The sequence below is a fragment of the Staurois parvus genome, unplaced genomic scaffold, assembly GCF_062004578.1.
Source record: "Staurois parvus isolate SC_StPar_1 unplaced genomic scaffold, SC_StPar_1.0 ptg000388l, whole genome shotgun sequence".
Taxonomy (NCBI): Eukaryota; Metazoa; Chordata; class Amphibia; order Anura; family Ranidae; genus Staurois; species Staurois parvus.
In genome coordinates this window covers 2,385,406-2,409,228 of record NW_028318184.1, presented here as the reverse complement: position 1 = coordinate 2,409,228, position 23,823 = coordinate 2,385,406, and the positions used below count along the sequence as shown (strand labels likewise).

Genomic DNA, 23,823 nt, shown 5'->3' with positions numbered 1-23,823 from the left:
TTAGTACAGCAAGGAGCAGTGCAATACAGCCAGGAGTCTTACTACTACTACTACCACTGCATAAAGCTGAGATAAAGTACATTGCAGCCCAAGGTTGTGCAGTACACTTGCAACCTGTACAGAGCAACCAGATTTGGCAGTCTTCGAGTTGTTCAAGTTCTACAGTTTAACAATTCGGGGTATCCCATGGACCCATCCCTATCCAAGTTTATCGTTTCCCAAGAAAAACACCAAAAAACAAAACCCCTAGACAGATTATTGAACTTGTGGAAGTGTACCAAAAAATATAGTGTGCCTGGCTGTGGGTGCTGTAAAGGGGGCAAATAGGCCCAATCACCAGCGGCTCCTTTGGGGGTAGTGCTACACTACATTATATTTACTAAGGAAAGAGAGTGCAACTGCACGCAAAGTGCACAGTTTACTTGGCTTTAGTAAATCCACCCTATGTCAATGCAACCATCAATACATAAAACAATTCTTTGCCCATGGAATATGTCACTTGGGGGACTCCTAAGTATTTCCATTGTAGAACAGGGGACATCGAGGCTTTCTAGGTACAAAAATATAAATCTTCTACAAAAAGTTAATATAGAACTTTCACATTTTATTAGGAGAACATCATAAAATCCTGTATAAAAATGCTGGCAAACACTTAATTTGTATTCATTATTGTTAGTACCTCCATGTGTATTCCACCATTTACATAACATATTATTATCAGTATAAAATTACTTGCATCAAGATACTACTGTACTCTCATTATACAGCAATAAAAAGAATTTGTGAAATTTCCATTATACTGATAATCATATCTTATGTAAATGGTGGGGTTCAAATGGAGGTAATGGTAATGATAAGAAATACAAAATGATGTGTGTACCAACTTTTTTTTAACTACATCAGTATCGGGTACTTTTACCCCCTTCCTGCCCAGGCCAATTTTCAGCTTTCGCACTTTAAGTGACAATGCTGCAGTCATGCAACACTTTACTCAAAATGTTTTATAATTTTTTTTTTCACACAAATAGAGATTTTGGTGGTATTTAATCACCACCACGAAAAAAGCCAGAATATTTTGGGAAAAACATGTTTTTCTTTGTTTATTTTGCAAATAAATAATTGTTCTTTATTAATTTGGACCAAAATGTATTTTTCTACATTTCTTTGGTGAAATTAACCTAAATCAGTGTTTATTATTTAGTCTGTAGAACATTTATACAGTCCGAAAACTATGGTATATATCTGAAAATTGATCAATCCTGATGTACTGATGGTCTATCTAATTTCTTGAGGCTCAAAAATGTCAGGACAGTACAGATATCTCCCAAATTACGCTTTTTGGAAAGTAGACAGTCCCAGGTATTTAGTAAGAGGCATGGCAAGTTTTTTGAAGTTGTAATTTTTTGTCATAATTTTTTTTTAACACACCGTGACCAGAGTAATACAATGTTACCATAGTAACACTGTACTACTCTGGGGAAGTACACATTATGATTGCTTATAGCAATTAATTTCACTGCTATAAGCAAGCATTTTACTGAATGAAATAGATTCATTCAGTTTGTTTTGTTTCGATTAGTTATGATTGGCCCTATCTGTGCCATGTGATCACTGTGACCAATCACAGCTAACAACAAAACTAAACTAAATTGTAACAATGAATGGCATGAATCGAAGCCATTCATTGTTTACAATTGTCATGTAATCTACTGTGATTGGTCACAACGATCACATGGTACTGGCAGCAGGCCTGTACAATGATCAGTCATCGGTCCAGCAGTACGGCTGCACACAAGGCTTGTTCTGGGAGAACGTCATATGATGTCCACATGGAATGGTGAAAGTCAAATTGCTATAGGTCAGGTGGGAACTGGTTAAGCAGGATTTTATGATAATCTGTTGATAAAATATGAAAGTTTTAAATTTACTGTTTTTTTTGGGAAGACTCATATTTTTATATCTAGAAATTCCCAATAATTATATTTCCCTCTTTAAATTAGAATGTTGCCATCATTTTCGATGAACACATCAGGTTGCTCACATAGATGAAAACATGAACATTTAGTTAGTTCTGTCCTCTGAGACATGAAAGGATCCTTACCTGGGCCAAGCTTGGCCACTGCATAAAGAAGGTCATAATTGATTACTGGTGTGGCGTCATCTATGGGCTGCCAGCCAACTGGAGGTGACACAGGAGGTGAGATGAGGAACTGTTTAGATGGCTGGGGTGGGGCCAGGTGTAGTTTGTCTCCATCTGTCTCTGCTGTTTGCACCTGCATATGGGAAATTAGATCATTTATAGTAAAGGGTATGTAAACCTTAATAATGAATTTCACATATTTGCTCTCTTTTGGTCTGCAAAATATACCACTGAGAGTGTTTTATTATATCTGTTTAATAGGTGCCAAAAAAATCTTATAACTTACTGTGCCCCTCTTCCTATGCACAAGATAGGGTTATGGAAATGAGAAAGGGGGGGAGATAAGGAGAGGTTATGGAGATGAGGAAGGGGTGGAGATAAGGAGAGGTTATGGAGATGAGAAAGGGGAGGAGATAAGGAGAGGTTATAGAGTTGAGGAAGGGGGGGGGGATAAGGAGAGGTTATGGAGACAAGGAAGGGGTGGAGATAAGGAGAGGTTATGGAGATGAGGAAGGGGAGGAGATAAGGAGAGGTTATGGAGATGAAGAAGTGGAGGAGATAAGGAGAGGTTATGGAGATGAGGAAGGGGAGGAGATAAGGAGAGGTTATGGAGATGAGGAAGAGGGGGAGATAAGGAGAGGTTATGGAGATGAAGGGGAGGAGCTAGGGATAGGGTATGGAAACGAGGAAAGGAAAGAGATAAGAAGAAGGTATGAAGACGACCAAGGGAAGGAGGTAAGGAGAGGTTATGGAGATGAGGAAGGGGAGGAGCTAAGGAAAGGTTATGGAGATGAGAAAGTGAAGGAGATAAGGAGAAGTTATGGAGACGAGGAAGGGGGGGAGATAAGATTGTAAGCTCCAAGGAGCAGGGCCCTCCAATCCCTCTTGTATTGAACTGTATTGTTACTGTACTGTCTCCCTCCATAATGTAAAGCGCTGAGCAAACTATCGGCGCTATATAAGTCCTGTATAATAATAATATTATAATAATAAGGAGAGGTTATGGAGATGAGGAAGGGGAGGAGATAAGGAGAGATTATGGAGATAAGGAAGGGGAGGAGCTAAGGAGAGGTTATGGAGATGAGGAAGGGGAGGAGCTAAGGAGAAGTTATGGAGATGAGGAAGGGGAGGAGCTAAGGATAGGTTATGGAAACGAGGAAAGGAAGGAGATAAGAAGAAGTTATGAAGACGACGAAGGGGAGGAGATAAGGAGAGGTTATGGAGAAGACGAAGGGAAGGATATAGGGAGAAGTTATGGAGATGCAGAAAAGGGAGGAGATAAGGATCCAGTTTCAAGCCTATGCTTTTTTTTATTAAGGTTACAAAATGAAAGACAATCATTGGATGTTACGGGGAAACTGATACTTTCACTTCCATCTATCACTCAGCACCATTTTACTTACTATAAAATAGAAGAATAATTCCTATTAAAAATACTTTATTAATCTCAAAGGGAAATGACTAAGGTACAATTACATTCAACAAGACAACACAAAAATTACAATAACAAGGCACTACAACAAGATTACCAATAACAGCAAATATTACCACATAAAACCTTAATTAATACTGTACTGTAATCAACCATACCATCCTATTAAAATACTACATAGGATAAATAACATTGATTGAAAAAAATAATAGAAAATAAAACTACCAACATGCAAATTACACCACTTATTGTAACATTACCCAAAAATCATTACACATTGTTAACCTAATAACAACATAACATAATAACTACATAAAAATCTGCATCATAAAGTGGATTAAATCCTCACATCCAGCACTCACAGAGAAGATTTTTATAATTGGATGGCCACAGGCAAAAATAATTTCCTGTGTAGCTCTGTAGTGCATCGTGGTTGTACCAATCAAGCACTAGAGGTACTACTCAGACTGACCAGCATATTGTGGAATGGCTGTTAGGAGTTGTCTAAGATTGAACATACCATGAACAACATTCTCCACTCCAACTCTAATCCAACAACATCCCTGGCCTTGCGAATCAATTTATTGAGTCTGTTGGTGTTCACTACACTAAGTCTGCTTCCCCAGCATGACACTGCATACAGGAGAACACTGGCCACCACAGACTCATAAAACATCTTAAACATCCTCTGCCAGATGTTAAAAAACCGCAGCCTCCTCAAAAAATAGAGGCGGCTCTGGGCCTTCTATAGAACACTTCAGTGTTCTTGCTCCAGTCCAGCTTATTATCTATGTGTACCTCTAGATACTTGTAATTCTCTACTACATCCACATCCACTACTCGGATGGAAACATTGGCCACCAGTGTCACCTTGGAGTTCAAATTTAGATTCTCAAGGGACAGATGTTTTGCATTTTCTTTAAAGAGCAAAAGTAATATTTTTGTGTTTGGGTAATTGCGATAGAGTTGTACCACTGAAGCTTTTTTAGATCTCTGATGGACTTTGCTGGTGAGCGCTTGGTGCTTCCATACCTGCTGCAATGTTCTTAGGACTTTCTTAACCACTTGAGCTCCTGAGGATTTACCCCCCTTAATGACCAGGCCTCTTTTTGCTACTCGGCGCTGCACTAATTCAACTGATAATTGCGCGGTCATACAATGCTGCACCCAAACAAAATTTACGTCCTTTTTTTCACACAAATAGAGCTTTCTTTCGGTGTAATTTGATCACCTGTGCGCTTTTTATTTTTCACGCTATAAACAAAAAAAGGCCAAAAATTTTGAAGAAAAACAATATTTTTTACTTTCAGCTATAAAACATGTCCAGTAAAAAAAATGCAAAAATCAAATTTAGTCATAAATTTCTGCCAAAATGCATTCTGCGACATGTCTTTGGTAAAAAAAAATCCCAATACGTGTAAATTAATTGAAAGTTATAGCGTTTACAAATGGTGGGAAAGATACTGGAATTTTTAATTTTTATTTATACTAATAATGGTGCCGATCAGCGACATATGGCGGCGACCAGCGACTTATGGCAGGACTGCGGGACTGCGGCGGACATTTTGACACTGGGGGGAAACTGACTTGGGGTCACTGACATCCCCAGTGACACCAATACAGTGATCAGTGAAAAAAAAACACTGAAACTGTACTAATGTCACTGGGGAGGAAGGGGTTAACATTTTTAGAATTTGCTGTGTAAGGGGAGTGTTTTACTAGGGGGCGGGGGTGTGTACTGGACGAGGGGGAGGGAGGGGGGAGCTGATCGAGGGAGAGAAACTCTGCAGCTTCTCACAAGCTGTCAGAGAACTGACACAGAACAGGGCTGTGTGTAATCAATGCAGCCCTGCTCTGTGTCAGTAATCACCGGCAATCGCGGGAAAGGGGCCGGTAAAAACCGGCCGTGACCCGGCGGCTGACACCAGCTGCTGACACCCGCGGGACAGGTAGGGCGGGCGCGCGCCTCGTGAGCGCCCCCTACCTATTTTGAAGGCAGCTGTTTTAAAACGTGCTTTTGCCTACGAGTGCCGCCCTGCCGCCGTTTATATGCGGTGGCTGGGCGGCAAGTGGTTAAGGCGAGTGAGAGAAAAAGGTACCTCCAAAGAATGCCGGGACCAAGCCATTAACCATTGCAAGGAGCTGCTGCTACTGGACTTATTAAGAGACATAAGAAGCCAGTGTGTAGCTCAGTCTACCAGAACCAACCTATACCTGAACAACTTTCTTCAAGGGTCTGACTCTTTAAATCTCAATCTCATACACTGTAGGATAAAACTGGGAGCTATGGGCACATCCACAGTGATTTTTGTAGTACATTGAAAATGACAAACTTGGCCGAAAACATGTTCCCTTAAAGTGAATGTGAACTGGCCTAAAGGTCTCCTTCAGATCTTAGTGGGTCATTTGGTGGCGTTGGGACAGATGGGGCTTAACTTTGGCACGGGAGTTCTTCATTAATCTTGGTACACATGTAAGTATCTATAAATGTAGTTTACAAAAGCTTGAAATGAAAAAAATCCATACCTGTGCAAAATATAGCTTTAGTTTCTTCCCTCTGAACTGTGTTTCATGGAGCTCTATCCTAGCTTGTGCTGCTGCCTTGGGGTTACTGAAGTTTATCCGGACCCGTCTGAAACTCTTGAATAGTTGTAAGGTGACGCAATCATCATACGCTCGGAAAAGGGATTCAAATTTTTCCTACAAAAACAAAGACAGATCCTTAAGAGAAGGCAGTTGAAGACATGCACAGAATGTAGTTACATAGTTACATAGTTAGTCTGGCTGAAAAAAGACAAAAGTCCATCCAGTTCAACCAACAAAAAAAATGTTATAATCCTATACCCATAATTGATCCAGAGGAAGGCAAAAAACCCAGCAAAGCATGATCCAATTTTGCTCCTGCAGTGGAAAAAATGTCTTCCTGATCCCCCAAGAGGCAATCAGATATTCTCTGGATACCTATAAATGTTAGTATGCAGTTATATTCTGTGTATCTAGGAAAGAATCCAGGCCTCTTTTAAAGCAATCCACTGAGTTGGCCAGAACTCTTGAGGGAGTCTATTCCACATTTTCACAGCTCTTACTGTGAAGAAACCTTTCCGTATTAAATCTCTTTTCCTCCAGACATAAACAGTGCCCCTTGTCCTCTGTGATGACCTCAGGGTGAATAACTCTACACCGAGTTCACTATATAAACCACTGATGTATTTATACATGTTGATGAAATCCCCCCTTAATCTCCTCTTCTCAAGAGAGAATAAATTCAGTTCCTCTAATCTTTCCTCATAGCTGATCTCCTCCATGCCTCTTATCAGTTTGGTTGCCCTTCTCTGTACTTTCTCCAGTTCCCCAATGTTATTTTTGTGAATTGGTGCCCAAAACTGAACTGCATATTTCAGATGAGGCCTTACTAATGATTTGTACCGGGGGAATGATATCTCTTTCTCTCGAGTCTACATCACTTTTAATACAAGAGAGGATTTTGCTCGCTTTAGAAACCGCAGCTTGGCATTGCATGCCATTATTAAGCTTGTAATCTACCAGAACCCCCAGATCCTTCTCCACCATTGATTCCCCCAGTTGTACTCCCCCTAGTATGTATGATGCATGCATATTCTTAGCCCCCAAGTGCACAACCTTACATTTATCAACATTAAACCTCATTTGTCACATAGTTGCCCAATTAAACAGTGCATTGAGGTCGGCTTGTAAGTTGGAGACATCCTGTAAGGACGTTATTCCACTGCACAGCTTGGTGTCATCTGCAAAGACTGAAATGGGATTTTTAATCCCTATATCCTTTATAAATATATTAAAAAGTAAGGGTCCCAACACTGAACCTTGGGGTACACCACTGATGACCCTAGACCATTCAGAGTATAAATCATTAACCACTATTCTCTGAATACCATCTTTTAGCCAGTTTTTTATCCATTTACACACAGATTTCTCTAAGCCTGTAGACTTTACCTTACACATTAGCCATGTGTGGGGAACTGAGTAAAATGCTTTTTGCAAAATCCAAGTATACCACGTCTACCGCCACCCCTCTGTCCAAGTATACCACGTCCACCGCCACCCCTCTGTCCAAGTATACCACGTCCACCGCCACCCCTCTGTCCAAGGTTTTGCTTACCTCCTCATAAAAAGAAATCAGATTTGTTTGACAACTTCTGTCTTTCATGAATCCATGCTGTCTGTTGCTTAAAATATTTTTTTCCACCAAGAACTCATCTATGTGGTCTTTTATTAAACTCTCCAGTATCTTCCCAACTATAGAAGTTGAACTAACAGGTCTATAATTACTTGGTAAAGATTTTGACCCCTTTTTAACCACCTCCCGCCCACCATATAAGGAAATGACGGGCGCAAGGCGGTTCTCTCTTTCTCGCTCATATGATGTCCTCCCATCCTAACCGCGCGTGCGCGGCTCCAGGAGCGCGCAGCACAGCGATCAGTGGTGAGCTGTGTCCCTCGGACACAGCGGATCACCGATAAACGGAAAGAGCAAAAGACATCGGCTCGGTCATGTGATTAACTGTGTCCAATCAAAGCTGATCGCATGTAAATAAGGAAATGCTGGTCATCGGCATTTCTCTCCTCATGAGCTGTGTCACACTGACAGCTCGTGAGGAGGGGAGAGCCGGTAGTCGGCATTACTCAGAGGGGACATGTACACTGATCATCAGGGCACTGATGATCAGTGTGCCCTGATGATCAGTGTAGCCCCAGCAGTGCCACCTGTCAGTGCTCATCAATGCCACCTGCAAGTGCCTATCAGTGCCACATCAATGCCACATATCAGTGCCCATCTGAGCTGCCTTTCAGTGTCACCTATCAGTGCCAGTCAGTGCCACCTATTAATGCCAGTCAGTGTCACCTATCAGTGCTGCCAGTCAGTGCCACCTATCAGTGCCAGTCAGTGCCACCTATCAGTGCCAGTCAGTGCCAACTATCAGTGCACATCAGTGTTGCCTATCAGTGCTGCCTAACAGTGCCAGTCAATGACACATAACAGTGCCAGTCAGTGCCGCCTATCAGTGCCACCTATCAGTGCCGCTTATCAGTGCCATATATGAGTGCTGCCTTTCAGTGCCCATCAGTGATGCCTGTCAATGCCCATAAGTGCCACCTACCAGTGCCTCCTCATCAGTACCCATCAGTGCCACCTATCAATGCCCATCAGTGCAGCCTATCAGTGCCCATCAGTGCAGCCTCATTAGCGCACATCAGTGAAGGAGAAAAATCACTTATTTACAAAATTTTATAACAAAAACTAAGAAAAAGCATTTTTTTCTAACATTTTCAGTTGATTTTGGTTTGTTTAGCAAAAAATAAAAAACCCAGAGGTGATTAAATGCCACCAAAAGAAAGCTCTGTCTCAAAAAAATGATACAAATTTCATATAGGTACAGTGTTGCATGACCTCGCAATTGTCATTCAAAGTGTGACAGCGCTGAAAGCTGAAAATTGACCTGGGCGGAAGGGGGTATAAGTGCCCGGTAGGCAAATGGTTAAATATTGGCGCCACATTGGCCTTACGCCAATCCAGTGGTACTATGCCAGTCATTAAAGAGTCCCTAAAAATTACAAACAATGGCTTTGAAATGACAGAGCTCAATTCTTTAAGGACCCGTGGGTGTATGCCAACCGGTCCAAGTGCTTTATTCACCTTTATACTGTCTACATATTTTTGGATCATATCAATAGTGAGCCAATGTGGATCATCTGGAGCTGTGTCAATACCATGCCCACTATAGACAAGAGCTCCCCCATACTCCTTTGTATACACAGAGCTGAAGAAGGTATTAAATAAATTTGCTTCTCTTTGTCCCCAGTCACCCAATCTAGATTATTTTGTAAAGGGTCTACATGCTCAGACCGGACCTTTTAACTATTAATATATTTAAAGAATTTTTTGAGGTTGGTTCTGCTATCTTTTGCAATCTGTCGTTCCTTTTCAATTTTTGTGGTCTTTATTTCCTTTTTACATATTCTGTTATATTCTTTGTAATGTTTAAACGATGATAGCGTTCCTTCATTTTTATATTTAATAAAAGCTCTTTTCTTACTATCTATAGCTTTTTTAACTTTGGCCATAAGCCACATAGGTTTGATTTTAGCCTTTTAAACGTGTTGCTCATGGGAATATATTTTGCAGTATGTTCACATGCAGTCTTTTTGAAGAACTCCCATTTCTGTGTTGTGTTCATCAATGACAATATTCCCTCCCAGTTTAAGTCTTGGAGAGCAGATCTCAGTCTTGGAAAATTAGCTCCCTTCAAGTTGAGTGTTTTTTTATTTTTCTCATATGTGCTTGTTATTTACAGCTAACAATAAATCATGTTATGGTCACTGCTACCCAGATGTTCTTTTGTATGGACATTAGTAATAAGCTCTGCATGGTTTGAGATTACCAGGTCCAGTAGAGCATCATTCCTATTAGGGGCTTCTATGAACTATACCATATAATTGTCCTGTAGTAGGTCTATAAATTTTTGTCCTTTAACTGTTCCTGTAGTGCCATTACTCCAGTCAATTTCCAAGTAGTTAAAATCCCCCATTATTATCCCCGTCCAACCCCTTGCAGCCCTTTTGATCTGTGCAAGGAGCTGAGTCTCCACCTCCTCATTAACACCACTGGGAGGCCTATAACAAACTCCAACCATTACCTTTGTAGTATGCACCCCCATGTGCAGTTCCACCCATAATGCTTCAGCCTCATCACACTTTCCATCAACTAGGTCCTCTTTCACACTCACTCTGAGATCACTTCTCACATAGATACAGCTACCACCACCTTTTCTTTTTACCCTGATTCTCCGAGAACATAGCCAGGAATATTAATGGTCCAGTTATATTATATTGTGCTACTACTATAGATTGTGAAATGAACACACCTTAGAGCAGTGGTGGCCATTTGAAAATTAGAGAGGGCCTCCATTGCATCAGGCATATTAATCCCCAACATTGGTGTCAGTGGATGCATTCATAACCCTCAGAATTGGAGTCAGTGGATGCAATAACAACCCTCACTAATAATGTCAGTGAGTGCAGTAATAACTCCCATCATTGACGTTAATGGACGCAATAATAACATCCAACATTGGTGTCAGTGGGCACAATAATAACACCAACTTTGGTGTCAGAGAATGGAATAATAACCCCCAACACTGGTGTCAGTGAATGAAATAATAACATCCAACATTGGTGTCAGGGAATCCAATAATAACCTCCAACATTGGTGTCAGTGAATGCAATACCAACCCCCAACATTGGTGTCAATTAATACAAAATTAACCCCAACACTGGTGTCAGTGAATGCAAAAATAATCCCCAACATTGGTTTCAGTGAATGCAATAATAACCCCCCAACATTGGTTTCAGTGGATGTCACAACAACCCTCAACATTGGTGTCAGTGGATGCAATAACAACCCCCAACATTGTTGCCAGTGACTGAAATAATAATCTCCAACATTGGTGTCAGTGAGTGCATACGCTCCCCCTTCCAAGGCTGGGACTTTACACTACAGTAGTTCTTTCAGTGCCAGGCACTGGTACACTGAGAAAATTCCAATGTCCAGCATCCTGCTGCTGCTCTGCTTCTCATATGGTGCCCAATAGCCCACAGGCCACACAAGAGGGGTTGAGCCCTAGGGGCTCCTGCAGCAAAACAGTGCCACTGTAAAGTTAAAATGGCCTTAAATTGCAAAAGACAACACTCCTTTTAACCACTTGCCCTCCTGAGAATTTACCCCCCTTCCTGACCAGGCTATTTTTTGGATTACGGCGCAGCGTCACCTTGACTGACAATTGCGCAGTCATGCAATGCTGCAACCAAATGAAATTTATGTCCTTTTTTTCCTACAAATTGAGCTTTCTTTCAGTGGTATTTGATCGCCTGTGCAATAATTTTGAGAAAAAAAACAATATTTGTGACTTTTTGCTATTAAACATGTCCAGTAAAAAAATTTAAATTTCGTCATAAATTTACACCAAAATGTATTCTGCTACATGTCTTTGCTAAAATAAATCCCAGTACGTGTAAATTAATTGGTTTACGTGAAAGTTATAGCATTCACAAATGGCGGTATATATACTAGGATTTTTTTTTAAATTTTTACTAGTAAAGGCAGCAATCAGCTACTTATAGTGGGACTGCAGCGGACATTCTGACACTGGGGGGAACAGATTTGGTGTCACTGACATCCCCAGTGACACCAATACAGTGAACAGTGCTAAAAAAAAAAACCACTGACACTGTACTAATGGCACTGGGCAGGAAGGGGTTAACATGAGGGGCAATCAAAGGGTTAACTGTGTGCTGGGAGTGTTTTACTCGGGGGCGGCGTCAGCGTGCTTTACTGTAATCACACTGGTTTGGATGACTGTGCTGTGCACAGTGATCCAAAGCAGTGTGCCTGAGCTGGCAGGGAGGAGAACTGTTAGTATACTCATATCAGCTCCATCTGATGATGTTACTGTGCATGTGCGTGCGCTCAGCATTCAAGGCACACGGAATGTCAGAAGAACTGTGCCAAGATAGTGACTCATGTGCGCATGTGTGGGAGTGATGTCACCACGGCCTGGCCATTCAAATGGGTGAGAGGGTAAGTACATCCAGAAGGAAGACCAGGTGAAGAGGAAAAAAATTGACCGATTGCTGCACTAAGGTGTTAGTACAGCGATCTCCCCCACTGTGCTATTGTGTTCTGACAAAGGGACTGCCACCTGCCAGAACACACCGATCAGTGTTCTCAGCCATTGGCTGATCGGAAGCCGATTGGCAGACCTTTTTCAGCCATGCCTCTTCAACAGAAGCTGGATGGATATCTTGCTTCTGTCGGACCAGCTGTTGTACACACGGGCTAAATGTTACCTGATTTTTGCCCGATATTCAGCCCGTGTGTACTTAGCTGTAGACAGCACTAGATCAATTGGTTTGTAATTAAAAGTATTTTATCTTGTTCCTAAAGTAGTATTTCTAGGGACTATACTGTATTTTCCCCTATCTGTCAAACAAGTCATTGGTTATGGCAGCTTCTATCCACCAACATTTTTATTCTGCTCTTCCCATGGTCCTTCTTCCTTACAGCTTTGCATAAATACTATACACCACACACAACATATTCTCTCATTGTAACTTATGCTATGAGCTACTAACTACTAACACTGACGTACAAAGCTGTTCATAACACTGCCCCAAACTACCTCACCGACCTGATATCCAAATACCACCCAACACGTACCCTTCGCTCCTCACAAGACCTCCTACTCTCCAGTTCCCTGGTCTCCTCCTCCCATGCCCGACTCCAGGAGTTCTCCAGGACTTCCCCCATCCTCTAGAACTCACTACTCCAATCCATCAGACTGTCATCTACCCTCCTCACCTTTAGGCGCACCCTGAAAACCCATCTCTTCAGGGAAGCCTACCCCGCCCTCACCTAACAGCCAATCTCCTCCACTCCTCCTACCACTCCATCCCCCACAGCCATTTCCTCCTGTACCACTATCCCCTCCCTCCTAGATTGTAAGCTCCAAGGAGCAGGGCCCTCGAACCTCTCGTGTATTGTTACTGTATTTTCTCATGTACTGTCCGCCACTATAATGTACAGCGCTGAGCAAACTTTTTGGCGCTATATAAATACTGTATAATAATAATAATTTGAGCTTCAATAAATACATATTTAACAAAAAATAAAACAAAAAAGGCAGATCTGATGATTTACAGAAGGTGCGAAGAATGGTGGAGTAGGTATTACTCCCATGAAAGGTTCTCTTTAAACTGAAAGAAGAGCAAAGCTGAAATCTTCAAATCACATATTCCAGACAAGGAAGCACTCAGAAACCAGAAATCACAGTGTGGTTGGCTGCTAGGTTCAATCAACACTTACCTAGTGTTGTCAGCTTCCATATAAATGAGAAAAAAGTAAAAAAAAGCATCTTTAGCTAGAACACAATGTTCTGAGAATTTCAGATGCAGAGTCAAGTAACGGCACCTCAAGAGTTCTCACTCTACTATTACTGAAGATGCACACAATCCAGTTCATACAGGAGTCCACCATAGCTTCAAGGGGGTGTACACTTCAAACAGCATCTGACCGACACACAAACGTTTACTTCTATAGCATATCTAACCCAAGAACAAACATCAAATGTGCATGTGTACTGGAGCTGTATTGTTTTAGTGTGTTGGGGTGCCATTTAAAATGAATGCAATCACAATGTGCTCACATTTTTATTTATTACAGATTCTTGTATAGTGCTGCCAATTTATGCAGCACTTTACATATATATTGTACATTCATATCAGTCCCTAACCCCCAAGGGGCGTACAATCTAAGGTCCCTAACTCACATTCATGTACTGGGGCCAATTTAGACAGGATCCAATTAACCTACCAGCATGTCATTGGAGTGTGGGAGGAAACCCACGTAGGCAAACTCCAGACAGGTTGTGCCTTGGTTGGGATTCAAACCAACAACTCTAGTATTGCCAGGTGGAAGTGCTAACCATTTAGCCACTGTGCTGCCCATATGTATTACCCCAATGCAAAAGTGTGAATCATTCCTTACGTGCCTTAGTGTGTAGCGGTGTCACCCCAACACACTAAGGCAATGCAACTCCGATGCATGGGCACTGTGGTGAACCACTACACACTAACAGAATACTGTGCCCTGCGATGTTCAGCATCAGAAAAATCCTGCATGTACATTTTTGTCAGTTCATGTGCATTTCCAGCATGAATAAATTGAATAGTTACATAGTTAGTCTGGCTGAAAAAAGACAAACGTCCATCCAGTTCAACCATTAAAAAGAAAAAAGTTATAATCCTATACCTACAGTTGATCCAGAGGAAGGCAAAAAAACTCCAGCAAAGCATGATCCCATTTGCTCCTGCAGGGAAAACAATTCCTTCCTGATCCCCCGAGAGGCAATCAGATATTCCCTGGATCAACTTTACCTATAAATGTTAGTATCCAGTTATATTCTGTGTATCTAGGAAAGAATCCAGGCCTTTTTTAAAGCAATCCACTGAGCTGGCCAGAACCAACTCTTGAGGGAGTCTATTCCACATTTTCACAGCTCTTACTGTGAAGAACCCTTTCTGTATTTGGAGATTTAATTTCTTTTCCTCCAGAGGTAGAGTGCCCCCTTGTCCTGCCTTATTGTAATGCACATTAACTGGTGACACAATGCATACTAATGTGCATATGTTAATGCAACACACAAGAATGGTGAATGGTGAAATTGAATGGCCCCTCAATGTTTCTATTAGCTGTCCCAGTCCAACACTACAGTTACCAAAGATGGTGTGCAAATGCCAAGTTTTCCTAAAGTCAGTATGGATAGCTACACCCCCACCCCATGCGGTGAAATGCTCGCCCAATACATGATAGTTCCAGGTTTTCACAGGGCTTGCAGTGGTAGATCAGTTGCAGGTTGGAGAAGTATACTACTACTCTGTGGCACTGGAGGGGCAGGAGGTCCAATGTTGATTGGCTTCACACATATGCTGTATGGTAACACAATGCAGGGCAACACGCTGAGCTACAATGGCATCCCAGTGCAAAGCCTTAGTAGCCTGCAATCCAGCTGGACTACAGAGCATCTGCTGCATGTTGTGTTAAATAAAATGTGAAGGCCTATTTTTTTTTTTACCAATGTCATGCATGAAACCCCCGAAGTACCCCCCCCATTTCACTGATGTTCAATGGAGGTAATATTTTTCCCTTTCATTGGTGGTCAGGGACAATAATAATTAAGCCCCCCCTTTCAATGGTAGTCAGTGGCAGTAATAATTAAGCTCTCCCCTTTCATTGGTGGCCAGTGGTAGTAAAAATTAACCCCCCCACCCCCCTTTCTTTGGTAGTCAGTGGCAGTAATAATTAATCCCCCCTTTTGTTGGTGGTCAGTGGCAGTAATAATTAAGCCCTCCCCTTTCTTTGGTAGTCAGTGCCAGTAATAATTAAGCCCTCTCCTTTCATTGGTGGCCAGTGGTAGCAATAATTAACCCCTACCCACCAACCTTTCATTGGTGGTCAGTGATTTTGTTTACCCGATCACACATTCCCATGCTGCTGCCTCTCTCTTCAGCATCTCAGAACGGGACTATAGTTCTACTGCGGGCAGAGATTACTCCACCTGACTCTACTACAGTCTGCAGAATCATAGAAATCAGAGAGTATTCCAGCACCCTGCTGCCACTCTGTACTTGTGCTGATTATCCTGGGTCCTGTGGGACAGGAACATTGCTGGACCACGTCCAAAATCCCTGGACTGTCCCACAAAATCCAGGACACTTAGCAACTATGCTACAGCTGGGCTAAAGCGCACCACAATGCATATGGCAAAAAAAAAATGTGTAGGTCCATTATTATTTGTATGTTGTCCTGCGTTAAACCCCCTAATTAACCCCCTCCGCTTTCCTTTCATTGGTGGTCAGTGGCAGTCACAACCTCCCCAACCTTCCTCTTTCAATGGTGGTCAGTGGCAGTAATAATTATCACCCCTCCCCTTTTATTGATGGATAGTGGCAGTATTAATGACCCCCCCGCACTTCTTTCAATGGTGGTCAGTGGCACTAATAATTATGACCCCCTCTCCTTTCATTGATGGATAGTGGCAGTAATAATAAACCCCCCACCTCTTTCATTGGTGGTCAGTGGCAGCAATAATTATCACCCCCTCCCCTTTCATTGATGGATAGTGGCAGTAATATTGAACCCCCCCACCTCTTTCAATGGTGGTCAGTGGCAGTAATAATTATCACCCCCTCCCCTTTCATTGATGGATAGTGGCAGTAATATTGAACCCCCCACCTCTTTCAATGGTGGTCAGTGGCAGTAATAATTATCACCTCTCCCCTTTCATTGATGGATAGTGGCAGTAATATTGAACCCCCCCACCTCTTTCAATAATGGTCAGTGGCAGTAATAATTATCACCTCTCCCCTTTCATTGATGGAGAGTGGCAGTAATATTGAACCCCCCCACCTCTTTCAATGGTGGTCAGTGGCAGTAATAATTATCACCTCTCCCCTTTCATTGATGGATAGTGGCAGTACTAATGAACCACCCTAACTCTTTCATTGGTGGTCAGTGGCAGTAATAATTATCACCCCTTCCCTTTCATTGGTGGATAGTGGCAGTAATGATGAACCCCCTCCACCTCTTTCATTGGTGGTCAGTGGCAGTAATAATTAACTCCCCCCCCTCATTCTTTGGTGGTCAGTTATTTTGCTTACCTGATCACTTGCTCCTGCGCTGCTGCCTCTTCTCGGCATGTTAGACCAGAACTATAGTTCTATTTTCGGACAGAGATCACTCCAGATGACAGTACCGTAATCCACAGAACCATAGAAAGCTGAGAGTGTTCAGGCACCCAGCTGCCACTCTGCCCTGGTGTTGATTGTCTTAGGTCCTACAGGATAGTGGCCCAAATCCTGGGATGGTTCCACAAAATCCGGGACACCTGGCAACTATGTTACAGCATAGCGTAGCTTGGCTATAGCGAACCACAAGCACATGCTTTTTGTTACGTTTAAAACAAAGTGCAGGTCTGTTTCTGAATGGGCTGCCTTAAGGCAGTGCAAGTTAACATGCATATTTGCATAGTTAGTCTGGTTGAAAAAAGACAAAAGTCCATCCAGTTCAACCATTAAAAAAAAAAAAGTTATAATCCTATACCCACAGTTGATCCAGAGGAAGGCAAAAAACCCAGCAAAGCATGATGCAATTTGCTCCTGCAAGGGGAAAAAAATTCCTTTCTGATCCCCCGAGAGGCAATCGGATATTCCCTGGATCAACTTTACCTATAAATGTTAGTATCCAGTGTGAACCACTGATGTATTTATACATGTTGATCATATCCCCCCTTAATCAGAATAAATTCAGTTCCTCTAATCTTTCCTCATAGCTGAGCTCCTCTATGCCTCTTATCAGTTTAGTTGCCCTTCTCTGTACTTTCCCAAGTTCCCCAATGTTCTTTTTGTGAATTGGTGCCCAAAACTGAACTGCATATTCCAGATGAGGTGTTACTAATGATTTGTACCGGGGTAATATGATATCTCTCTCTCTGGAGTCTATACCTCTTTTAAAACAAGAAAGGATTTTGCTCACTTTAGAAACCTCAGCTTGGCATTGCATGCCATTATTAAGCTTGTGATCTACCAGAACCCCCAGATCCTTCTCCACCATTGATTCCCCCAGTTGTACCCCCCCCTAGTATGTATGATGCATGCATATTCTTAGCCCCCAAGTGCAGAACCTTACATTTATCAACAAAATGCGTGCTGCAACACACTGCAATAGAAGGTACAACTATGAGAGGGCCCTAAATGAAGCATTTTATATCTGACCATAGTATACCTTCAAATATTTGAGCACCAGAAAAGCTTTTTCTCATCTGTTGTGCAGGCTGCATACAGGGGAAGGTGAGGTCAGCCTTATCTAGAGTGGAATCTAACTGTTCCTTCTTCAGTATGCAGAATATATCATACACACACAGATGCTGCTGATCCAAAAGATGGTATTTAATCATTATCCACTCCAAGTGCCAAAACAACAACTTGACATTTGAAATCTCAATGAGAACCTCTATGTCTTCGGTGTTCTTCCAATCCTCGCCAAATACGCAAGAAGAATCAGCAAGGTCAGAATTAACCTTTCTCCTACACCATTCATATTAAAACATTTCATAAGCAGCTGAACAATAAACTGAGCATCACAAAATCCATTTCAGGCTGCCCACTCCATTTGTACCAGCCTAGCACAACGCCAGTGCGGCCCCCTTATCTCTCTAATTTCCCAGTGCTGCTATGGTAACATGCCTACAAGATGGGAGCACAATTCCGGATGTGTAAAAATTGAAGTAGAACTAAAAGACAAAACTTTTTTTTTTGGACAGATTGTTAAGGGTTTAGAACCTTTGTCATGTTTGCTGTGTCCCGGTTATGAAGATTCGTCTTCTGTAATAGTCCTTTTTTGCCATTGTCACAAGTAATGAAATTGAGGGCGAATCCAAAGTTTTGAGTTTTCCCCAGAACAGGAATAGAGGGGAATTCTTCAAAAAAACTGACAGCAGTTTTTTTCTTCCCTTATTTTCCAAAAAGTAACTGCGTCAAAATTACAAACTGGTGAGCCACTAACATGGTATAAGATATTTTTCACAGAAAGGCAATACATATAACCAGTATGCTGAGTTTCACACGAATTTATCAAAAAGTATTTAAAAAGAAAAAGACTGAAAAAAAGTGTCCATAAAAAGTTCATAGAATGAAAAGTGCGCATTGCTTGAATCATGTCTTCTATATGCACATTTTTAGTGTCTCCAACTCCAAGAAAAACACCCAGGAATGCTTACCAGACATAAATAACTCAAATAATAACGCCATATAAAGCATTGTAAAAATATGTACACCATCAAGCCAAGTCTCAAGACATTCTATCCCCACAAGAACCACACATCAAAGGGGTGCTGACTCCCAGCAACTTCTCCGGTAATTACCCCATGCATGCAAGTATGCAAGAATAGAAAGACATCCAGAGGCTCCACATAGCGTGAAAACTGATTAACAACTTTTTAAAATAGCTACAATTTCACTTCCAGACAATATGAACCAGACAGCGCTGTATAAAATCACAAGATCAGGTAAAACATTGCACTTCCAGTGAGCCTGTTGACGTCACAACAGGCTTTACTGACGCATTTCCTCATAGATGATGTCTTCCAGGGCACGGATGCATGCATGGAATAATTGCCGGAGAAGTTGCTGGGAGTAGTCACCCCTTTGTGTTTCTTATGAGGAAGAGAATGTCCGGAAACCTGGCTTGATGACATGCATATTTTTATAACGCTTTATATGACTTCTTTATTATTTGAGAGTCATATATGTCTGGTAAGTATTCCTGGGTGTTTTTCCTTGGTGGTGGAAACACTGGAAACATGCATATAGAAGATTGGATTCAGGCACTTAACTCTCCTTTACTCTATCCAGGATGAAAAAAAATTTGGCTTTGGATATACTGTAGCCTCCCTAGCAGTCTGATTATTTCAGTATTTCTGTGCTCAAAGCGGTACATTTTTTTGCATGGAAATATGTTGTTTTTTTATTGTAGGCCTGTAATTTTTAGGAATAACTCACTGAAATCTGTCCGAACAAGAGTCTAGTAAACATCCCGGGTATGTTAAAATTTTAAAAACAAAATCATAAATTATAATTTAATAAATAATCATAAAAAATAATATAATAATAATAAATTTAATTCAATAATATAATCAAACCAAAAACACTGAAATTTGAAATAGAGCGCCAAGTTCGCACATCACTGAGCAAAGTCGCAAAATCGTTTTCAGTGTCTGATGAGGAATTTCCCCACGAATCATTATCACTCAATTCTACAAGTGGTTCTGATTTACTATCGCTGTTCTCTAGCTGGTCTAAAACCACTTTTGACCTAAAGGGATGCTTTTTGGACGCCATGGACATTTCTCAGTTTCCAGGCAGAAAGAACAGTAAAAATGTAGGCAGGGCACAGGACAAAGCACTCGGGACAAAATGTATGTGAAATGGTTTGATACAGTAATGTTTTTCTATGTGATTTTAGTGTATTTAGTGAATGTCACTTTTTCACATTTTTAAATTTCCCGCCGTTCTGTCCCTGTACACCTTGACGTATGGTACATACTGTACATAGTTACATTTGTCCAAGCTGGACCAATGTTACTATGTATAAAATATACATGGGACAAAGCTGAATTTCGGGTATGGCAATTTTTACATAGTTACATGGACCAGTTTGGACCGATGTACGTACGTACACGCCCAACTTTCTGAAATGATAAAGATGGACACCTTTTAGCACACAGTGGGGTGAATTTACTAAAGGCACATAGACTGTGCAATTTGCAAGTGCAGTTGCTCCAGAGCTTAGTAAACGAGGGGAAGCTCTTCTAACTTCCATCATCCAATTATGTGCAAGCAAAAATGCAGGTTTTTTTTATTTTACTTGCATGTAATTCTTTGTTAAGTGAAGCTTTACTTCATTTACGAAGCTCTGGAGCAACTGCACTTGCAAAGTGTACAGTCTCTAGAGCAACTGCAGTGCAAAGTGCAAGGAAGGCATTTTCCTTCTGTAAATCAACCCCAGCATGTAGGCAAAGGACACCCTGGCACAGCCCCGATTAAATGGACCACAAGGATCTAATATTCAGAAAACGATTGTGCAAACCAAGTGGTAAGCAGGGGCGGACTGACAACTCATGCAATAGGGGATCATGGGGCCCCTGTGTCCTTGCCCAAACTCAAAAAAGCCTATGAAAAAGGTACCAGAGGCATCTCATGGGGCCCCCTACTGACCCTGGGCCCTCGGCAGTGCCAGAGTTTCCAAATGTTCAGTCCGCCCCTGGTGGTAAGTGTTGCCATGCGCAGCTGCTGCAGATTCTGTTTGCTCCGATTTTGAAAAATTCCCCCCATTTACGTTAAATGTACATTGTGCATTCTGAAGTTTCTGCAAATGTTCCTTTTTGGAAAGATTCAGCAGACAATAAATACATAAGAACACATCTACATCATTGTATCCAAATATGCATATCACTGTAGTATTCACAAGTTTCATTTAGGTATTTGTGAATGCTCTGTTTCCATGGCGACTAGGGAGCCTAGATGCATGTGACCCAGGCAAGTTGTCCTAATCTCGCAATTTGTATGCATGACCCATTCGCAGTGGCACTAATTTCTCCCAATGTTTGAAGTCCGCACTCCACACCTCCCTACACGGAGAGACTTATTTTTTCTCCGCGGCGTATTTACTTATCACCCAGAGAGAGACCGGAATGGTTTACGCGCACGTTGTTGCAGTCACAAGAAAAGAAATTCATATAAATAGATAATTGAGTTCATTACGCTTGTGATTGCCCAGGAGAGGCGGCCATGCAGAACGGTCAGAGCTGACAAAGGACGCCGAGCAAAACTGCCGCAACGTGACAAAAGCAGGACACGTACTGCATAATGAATTTGTGGTAGCCCATAGCAACCAGACAACACTTTTCATTAGTTTGTTGGTAGGTGACTACTGATTGGTTGCTGTGAATTTACTGTACATTGCGTCTTTCCTGTCTCCCATAGTTCCCTTCCTATGGTTTCTCGTGTCACTTATAAGTGGGAGGAGCAAATTAGTGAATCTTCATTTCCCCAAAATTTGGATAAAATTGTGCAATTTCGACAAAGTGGCAACATTTCTGGGAAAGCAACATTAACCACTTGACTACCAGCCTTCATATGGCCCTTCATTACCAGGCCAATTTTAGTATTGGTATTGAAGAACCACTTTTTTTTTTTAACTATAGACCCAAACATGCGCACAGGTCAGGACTATGTTATGCACAGAACAGCTTGTGCATTCCAGTAATCAGGGGGTTAGCAACCTTATATTGTGGTGGTCAGTAGTAAGAGTGCCCCCTTAAATGTTGGTGGTCAGTGGTGTGCGCCCCATTTAATGTTGGCAATCAGTCATGCCCCATAATATTGGTGTTCTGTGTGCCAATTAAGGTTCATGTGCCCCCTCATACCCCACTGGTGGCCATTGTGTTGCCTCTTGCTATCAGTGTGCCCCCTTCAGTTGGTGTCCAGCAGGAGCAGCTTTGCTTCCACGAAGAGGAATGAAGAGGATCGGAAGCAGAGGGGGAAGGGTCACATACCCAGATGTAAACACAAGTTCACATGTACGTGAACACTCTGTTTGGCCATCACAGCAGTCAGAAGGCACAGGGCACAGGTCTCTCTCGTGACCAAGTATTTGTGGAGTCCACCAGTGAATGTCTACCATAATGCAGCTTCCTGGATGAGGGGGCAACAATGGTGCACTGCTCCTGAATTCAGAGCAGAGTTGCCACTTTCATGTAGGCTGTGCCTGCTTTCACTACAGTAGGATGAAAATGGTGCAAGGATACTATTCACAAATTGCCCTCTAAACCAAGCTGGAAGGAGATAATGATGTGTATCTGGAGATTTCCACCTTGACCAACACTGACAAGAAAACTATGACCTTTCTGCCCTTAGAAAGAAGTAGCTTTGTAAATAAAAGTGTCTTTACATTGGTGAAAAAAAAAACAACTAGCCACACAAGAGATGAGGCTGAATGCACCTGATGGTAATTGCCACCCAATTAACACTAGGCCTATTCAGACACTCCCCTTCTGTGGTTGGCTGCAGAGTGATGACCGCTACAGGTGACCTGCTGCTCCATGATGGCCCGTGAGGGGTGCTGCTCAAGAATGAGGGGTGTATGAGGGAAGTCTTGATATAGGGGAAATAATAAAGTTCCTGAAATGTGTTAGCTAGCTATGTGACTTTTTTTTTGATCAATAAAGACTTATTAAAATTGCAAAAGAATCTGGTAATTTTACCGTATCCACTGTTGATATTGCAAGGGGTTACTAGGGTCTATCAGCTTCCAGGGAGCCTAGGTTTCAGACTTAAAAAGCAGATCTTCTTATTAGGGTCTAGAATTCCACCTACACTTCTGAACATTTTAGATGGGAGTTTTAGCTTACACAGGGGACCCAAGGTATAAAAACTGCTTCAAAGGAATCTTCTTTTTTCCTGTAGCAACCAACTAGTTCTACCTTTTTGGGGTCCTGGTTTTCAAATCAATAATCTGAGTGCTAGGGCAACAAGATATTTCATACATGAATAATTACATCGATTTTACAAACTTACCATCTCTACTACTCTGATATATCTGCAGTTGGGTAAAAGAAGTCCAAAAGTAGAATTCCACCACTTACATACGAGGGATACTCTCAGTAATAAAAGCTATTATAGGTAGCATCCTTGTTTCCTCTGATTTGTGTTTGAAAACTTACTATGGCTTTACCATCCCACACTAATAACCATTACTATCCTTCCAGTAAGCAGTTCGGAGAGAATGAATGACTTAAAAAGAGACAATTTGATGGGAAACATAGTGGAGTTGATTTGCTAAAGGCAAGTACAGGCGTACCTCGGTTAACGTAATTTTCGGTTTACGAATGAAAATCCATTGAAAATAATACCTTGGTTTATGAACTTTTTTCACAATACGAACGGATTATTTGGTTTTCAATGCATTTATGAATTTTTTTTAATCATGTCTCTGTACAGTATTTATGCCGTTAAAGTGCACTTTATAAAGAGTTTTGAACAGATAAGACTTTTTTTTTACTTTTTTCTGACCTCTAGAAAGGATTAATTGGTTTTCAATGCA

The 23,823-nt window shown here is 41.6% G+C and overlaps 1 protein-coding gene across 3 annotated transcripts in view; it reads right to left on the bottom strand.

The window, feature by feature from the left end:
* Window positions 1–23,823, bottom strand: part of RCAN2 (regulator of calcineurin 2) — a 258,378-nt gene that overhangs the window by 93,844 nt on the left and 140,711 nt on the right. For all 3 annotated transcript variants that reach the window (XM_089685907.1, XM_089685906.1, XM_089685908.1), the window contains 2 exons: window positions 6,099–6,272; window positions 2,102–2,273 (listed from right to left, as the gene is read on the bottom strand). In XM_089685907.1, the coding sequence (XP_089542033.1) occupies window positions 2,102–2,273; window positions 6,099–6,272 (346 nt within the window). The remainder of the gene's footprint in view (window positions 1–2,101; window positions 2,274–6,098; window positions 6,273–23,823) is intronic.